General features: G+C 40.8%; 1 protein-coding gene across 2 annotated transcripts in view; it reads right to left on the bottom strand.

Moving 5' to 3' along the window:
• The window catches only part of ube2j1 (ubiquitin-conjugating enzyme E2, J1), a 67943-nt gene extending 64507 nt beyond the window's left edge, over positions 1 to 3436 (bottom strand). The window contains exon 1 of one of the 2 annotated variants that reach the window (XM_051924810.1): positions 2838 to 3436. In XM_051924810.1, the coding sequence (XP_051780770.1) occupies positions 2838 to 2868 (31 nt within the window). In that variant the 5' untranslated portion in view covers positions 2869 to 3436. The remainder of the gene's footprint in view (positions 1 to 2837) is intronic. The other variant, XM_028797541.2, reaches the window with a different exon arrangement.
• Between the last annotated feature and the right edge of the window lie 3418 nt (positions 3437 to 6854).

Below are 6854 nucleotides of genomic sequence, written 5' to 3' on the forward strand. Positions count from 1 at the left end.
TGCAAAGAACGAGACGAGCCACAAAAAAAAAAAAAAAAACGCTGGCCAAACTAATTTTGTGTGACTGGTACGTAGTCTATCCATCTGCTCATCTTCTAACCTTCTTAATCAGTTCATATCTGTGGTTACCAGTACTTATCTTGGCAACACTGGGCACAAGGTAAGAACCATCTCTGGAAATGGGTGCCAGTCCAAGGCAGGACAGATTCCTGCACACATTTTCATTATCTCATACTGGACAAAATTAATGATGAGACTCCTCTGGGAACTGGAAGGAAAACTGGAATATCAGTAGGAAAACTCACCGATGGAGAACATACAAGCATGACAAGGACATCTTGGATTCAAAGCCAGGCTTCTAGAGTGCTGAAGAAACAGTACTAACTACTGTAATTTCCATATACAGAATCATCTCTGTTCATTTCTTTGTTCTTTATACACACCTCTGTTTTTTCAAGCAAAAGACCTTAAATCTGGCACACAAGTACTTATCAAAATAAGTTAGGTTTCTGATATATACATGTCAAATGGGGGGCTCCCCCAAGGGCGAGGTGGGCAGCTTCAGATTGCAACAGGTTAGGTCAGGTCAGGTCAGGTTGGGGAGCATGCACTGCTACAGCACATTGCTACAGCCCACCACACATCAAAACAGCTTGGGATCCTGGTTGGCAACCCCCTGAGTTAGACACACAGTCCAGTCCCACCATCCAGAAATGACCATCTATCTGCTGCAGCCAGGTGTTACATGGGCGTCCCTTAGCCTGTTCCAGTCACTTGGGTCCTCATCAATGAGAATCCTGTGAGCTGGATCACCCTTGGGGAATCACAACCACATGGCCGTAGTGCTGTAATTGTCGCTCCCTCACAATGCAGGTAATGTGCCGCATTCGGGGCTCCGTGAGCAACCATTCATTAAACACAAAGTCAAACCAGCGGTACCCAAGGATTCACCAAAGAGACACAGTACCAAAGGAGTCCAGTCTTCGTCTCAGGTCACTGGATAGCGCCCATGTCTCGCAACCATATAGCAAGACAGGAAGTACCAGAACTCTAAAGACTTGGACCTACATCCTTTTACATAGTTATCGGGAGCGCCACAGACCACTTTCCAGCGACCTCATGACCCCCGATACTCTCCCAATCCGTCTACTGCCTTCATAGGAAGAGTCAACATGAATGACACTGCCAAGGTAAGTAAACCCCTCAACAAGGCTGACACTCTCTGCGCAAACAGACACACTGCTGATGGCTGTGCCGAAGAGGTCATTAAAGGCCTGGAAGAAATACTACAATGTGACCTACCAACAATGGTGATGGTGTGAAAGGCAGAGAATCTCAGTTTGACTCCTCTCAAGTTTTTTGTTAAAAGAAATAAAGCTTTTCCCTCGCCGTTTTTGACATGGCCAGAACCCTCCTTAGTTACGGTCATATTGTGTTATTTATTGTAATTTGGGGTTCTTTCCACTATAAAAGAAAAAGTAACAATACTACAGTCATGTACTAAAATGTAATAAACTCATGGATAATAAAGTTTGGTAATATATAATTGGGAATTACTTTTACCTTACCAGTTTCTTATATTGGAAATGGCAGGTAACTCACAGCTAGCAGTGTAAAAGATTATAAATTTGACTCAATCCACAGATTAATATTATTTTATTTTCTAAGCCATAGATTCTTATGTGTGTTTATAGAGTTGTTATTTTTTTTTAATAATAGTTATATTTCACTTAAGCTTCTGCAACTAGGCCTTTCACTACATTCTGCACTGTGTATTACTGTATGTGACAAATAGTTTAATTTGATTTCAACTTGACCATAAGCTGTATACCGCTATGCTATTTGCAATGTACAGACCTCCACAGTTAGCCAGTATATTTTACAAATTGACCATAAATACAATTCATATCAACATAATAATGTGTAATGCATGATACTTAACCTGCCCAAGCTGTATTTGCCAACCAACGCATTTATGAAAGCTGAAGCCAGTTTCGTGAAAACACCGCTCTGGCATAGCCTTGCCCACAAGAGAATTTAAACACATGGCCAGCCGCTGATCACGTGAAATGAGAGCAACTTACAACTACAGAACTAAGATAAAAGTGAACGTACAGAAGAGTGGATTAAAAATGAATTGGTAGAGGCACAGCGGAAAACACATCAATCGTACTGGTACAGTAGGATCAGTACAGCAGGAAATAAAGTTAATAGAACAGCATATCACGAAAATCATTTTCGTCTCCTTGAATTGTATTTATTGTTTATGAAAACATGATTACTACCGAACCTGAAGTCATAAAAAAATAACAAGAAGTCGTCTAAATTGGCCCTGCGGAACAGAAACATTTGGGCTACACGGAAGCGTTATGTGGTGCACAAGCTGTGACACTTTTTAAAGACCGGCTAGTTAATCAAAATACTGACTCGCTTGGAGTCCAAACGTACAGCCTTTCGCAGTACATATTAAGGCAATACGAATGTGGAGTGAAAGACAAGTGAAAATCTTAAAATATATATATAAAACCAAAAAACAGCACACCCAACCGCTTTAAAAAGAGTAGCAAAAGCAGCGCGGACACCAGTGACCGTTACGATGCCCACCGGCACTTTACAGGTGTAGATGGCATCAAGCGGGCAGACCCAATTTAACAATAACCGTGCAACGCGAGATGAGGGGTATTCGGGCAAAACTACGGCAGCGGAAGCAACCCTTTCCCGTTTTGTGGCTGATGCCATACAGAACAATTGCTAGCCACCTCCCATTTTATGCGGCCCGTGTTTTTAATGATAGTGTAACCGAACACCTTGAATTAGCTTATCTGAGGGTTACTTACCGGGGCTTTTGCGGTTGTACTTGCTCTCCATATTTTCACGGTACAGCACTGAGTTTGCACGCCCTTGCCGTCTTTGCTTTCTCCACACACCGCTCTGCCAGAGCTAGACAAGCCGGCTTGTTTCGCTATGAAGCCATACCGCGTATTGCTGCAAATGCCCCTTTTTTCTTTTTCTTTTTTTTAATTCTTCGTCTTCTTCTCGCGGTTCTTGTTGTTGTCGCCGTCGGGATCAGCAAAGGACTGAGATCAAAACGCAAAGCCCTGACGTGGCGTAAAGTTATCGCCGACAAAAGCCACCTGCTTTAGAGAGAAGAGTCGTAGCGCTCTCACTTTCGAAACTCCTCTTTTTCCGCACACTCGCTCAAAACTGCCACGCGTAACAGGAACTGAGTGTTCTCGAATCGAGCGCCCCGTTGAACGGTTGACAGGTGCGGAGGGAAAACGCCGTGGAACATTCGAGATGCGTTGTCGGAGCGAGCGTGAGGTACGTGGAAGACAATTCAGATCTGTGAAGATTTTTAAACTTAAATGTCTCAAATAAACTCTGCTGGATTACGGAAGTCGGGGAGATGGATCCATGGTGTCACAGTTCAGAGAAGACCTTTGACATTTTGCCGGCAATTTGGAAAACTTGGGGAGTATTTTCAGGAATAGGTCACTTTAACTTTTAAAGAAAATGCCATTCTCTGTATATTGTTTTAATGTATTTTTCTCTTCTAAACAGGGTTCAGGGTACAGTTTAATTGATGCATGTTTGACCTAAGGTGGATCAAAAAGGTCTTTGTGTGAATCTTGAGTAAGATTGCAATTATTGGGGTGGAGGTCGTCACTAAAAGATTTCCAGCCTTTCCTGTTAACATAATCCCAATACCCATCACTTGGTGCACAAATAGGGGTACGTGAGCCGTCTGTCGATTGCACCATACACCTGAGGTATTTTGTGTGCCTCATAATTTCTCTGCGAAAAATGCTGTGCCTTATCCACCTCATGTAACATGATGTGTTGCCTTGTTAGTTTGGAGCATATAACCTGTCACACCCCATATACACACCCGTGAACGGTGGTTTTGCTCATACCAAAAATCTCCGCACAGATAGACAGTTTAAAAAGCGTGCGATGGTTATGCGCTTCTCAGTTGGGATCGGCCCCCTCATGTAAATTATGGCAGGGGACACAAGAAAGCTAATTGCTCTGCATAACTCATCCTAAAATTTTTTACTCACAGTTCTTCTGTAAAATCACTGCAGATGATTTCAAAGAAACCCCTAATACCTGTCCTCTGCTAAGAATTGGGAGTTTGCCTTCCCTTCATTGTCGCCACCGATTAACAATGAACATGTCGAATGTAGACACAATTGAAGTAACAGAACCAACACTCATCGTATCGGTCGTCATTTTTAATTTCTGATGATAAAACAAACTTTATTCGCATAAAATCACTCAATGGAAACACCGTCAATTCGCATTTGTGTTTTGTCGACTTTTCAGAATTATCGTTTCAGTTTTGTGCATAACTTCAATGGAAATGCTACCAATTTGTAAGATTTAAGGGTAGGATGACCAGTGCCTGTATTTGTCAAGTGTCTCAAGAGTAGGAAAATGGTCCTAAACTGGATCAAAAATCTGAATGACTTAAGAATTGGAGTAATAGCATTTTATCAGTTTTTTGTTTTCGTTATTTAGGAAACTGCACCTAACTTCACCAGGATTTAGGAAACCTTGTGAGCTGTGGTAACGCAAGGACAGGGCACTACCATCATGATTCTGGAAGACTGCAATGGCTACAGATTTTCATCCAGACAGTTTTCTAATTAGAATTAAGTCTTCAAATGAATCTCAGTATTTAAATATATGCTTTGTTAGTTCTTTCATTTATCAAAGACAATGTTTAGTTAATTGTAGATCAGAGATCCTCAATTACAGTCCTGGAGGTCAGCAGTGGCTGTAGGTTTTCCCTTCAACCAATTTCTTAAATAGAACCCATTTATTTACTACTAAAGCAATATGTTATTTTAGGGTTAATTTTAGTTATCTAGCCCATTACAATACAATACAATACAGTTTATTTTTGTATAGCCCAAAATCACACAGGAAGTGCCGCAATGGGCTTTAACAGGCCCTGCCTCTTGACTGCCCCCCAGCCTTGACTCTCTAAGAAGACAAAGAAAAACTCACAAAAAAACCCTTGTAGGGAAAAATGGAAGAAACCTTGGGAAAGGCAGTTCAAAGAGAGACCCCTTTCCAGGTAGGTTGGGCGTGCAGTGGGTGTCAAAAGAAGGGGGTCAATACAATACAATACACAGAACAGAACAAATCCTCAATAAAAAATACAAATTTTTTAGAAGTACGGAGCAGAATTTAACAGTGGATGATATCACATAATAAGATTTAGATAATTTTAGACTCCTGGAGACCTCATCCATCAAGCTGCCTCCCCCATTTGGCCATTCCACGGCTGAAACAGTGTTGGGCCAGCCAATCCGAAGAAAGGACCCCTCTTTCTCACGATTCCTATGATCCTCCATCAGGGATGACTTTACCTTAGGCAGGCAAAACAACTTGGCAGGTGGGCTGTGGCACCAAGTGCCACATTTGAGTACAGAGAAGAAAAACAGAATAAGTGAGGGTTAGTATACAATTATAACTGTCATGTTACTTATGTTTAAGTGCTAATGACTAACAACAGAGATGCAGTCTGTACAGTTAATCAGCAGCTCTAGTCAGGATATGCTAAACTGAAGTAGTGAGTCTTCAGCCGGGATTTAAAAGCTGAGACCGAAGGGGCATCTCTATAAATAGTAGCAGGCAGACCATTCCACAGTTTAGGGGCCCTGTAACTAAAAGCTCGACCTCCCATTGTTATTTTGTTAATCCTTGGAACCATAAGCAGACCAGCATCTTGAGATCTTAATGTGCGCTCTGGTTTGTAAGTCATAAGTTCAGACAAGTAAGCTGGACCTCGGCCATTTAATGATTTATATGTTAAAAGAAGGATTTTGAAATCTGCCCTAAACTTAACTGGGAGCCAGTGTAAGGATTTAAGAACTGGAGTTATGTGTTCGTATTTTCTTGTTCTTGTAATAATTCTTGCAGCCGCATTTTGTATTAACTGGAGGCTGTATAAAGAACAGTTTGAACATCCAGTGAACACCGCATTGCAGTAGTCAATCCTACTAGAGATAAATGCATGAATTAATTTCTCAGAATCCTGTTTATTTAGAAAGCACCTTAATTTCCTAACATTTTTAAGATGAAAGAAGCATGTTTTGGACAACTTTGTAATATGCGCTTTAAATGACATGCTAGAGTCAAAGATAACTCCTAGATTGCGGGCTGATTCAGTAAAATTAATTGGAATTCCCACTGAGTTAAATGATGACAAAATATTGTTATGATCAGCGTCATTCCCTCCAACAATTAACATCTCTGTTTTATCTGTGTTTAAAGACAAGTAGTTCTCATTCATCCACTCCTTTAATTCGCTAACACAACTAATTAAAGACAACATTGGAGAAACTTCATCTGATTTAAATGAAAGGTATAACTGGGTGTCATCTGCATACGAGTGAAAATTAACATTATGTTTCCTAATGACAGATCTCAGTGGAAGCATGTAAAGTGAAAACAGTAAAGGTCCCAGTATTGAGCCCTGTGGGACACCGTATTGAACTTCTGTGTATAATGATGGAGTACTGTCAGCACATTTCTGTACATATTAGAATCGATTTGATAAATAAGAACTAAACCAAGTGAGCACGGTGCCTGTAAGCCCAACATCATTTTCTAGCCTGTGTAGTAAAATAGAGTGGTCTTTTGGAATGGGCCGTTACAATTCAGGACCCTTAATTGCCTATTTTAGTTTTTAGCAGCTGCATTTAAGTTTTAATTGTTTCCAGTTTTCTCAGCCAGACATTAGTTAATAATGAAATGCAGATAATCAATACACCAGCAGCTCTCCAGCTAACGTGCTTCCTTTTAAACCTGTGTATGCACCATGAAGTATCTCTGTTAAAAAT

This window comes from Erpetoichthys calabaricus, chromosome 3, assembly GCF_900747795.2.
Source record: "Erpetoichthys calabaricus chromosome 3, fErpCal1.3, whole genome shotgun sequence".
Classification (NCBI taxonomy): domain Eukaryota; kingdom Metazoa; phylum Chordata; class Cladistia; order Polypteriformes; family Polypteridae; genus Erpetoichthys; species Erpetoichthys calabaricus.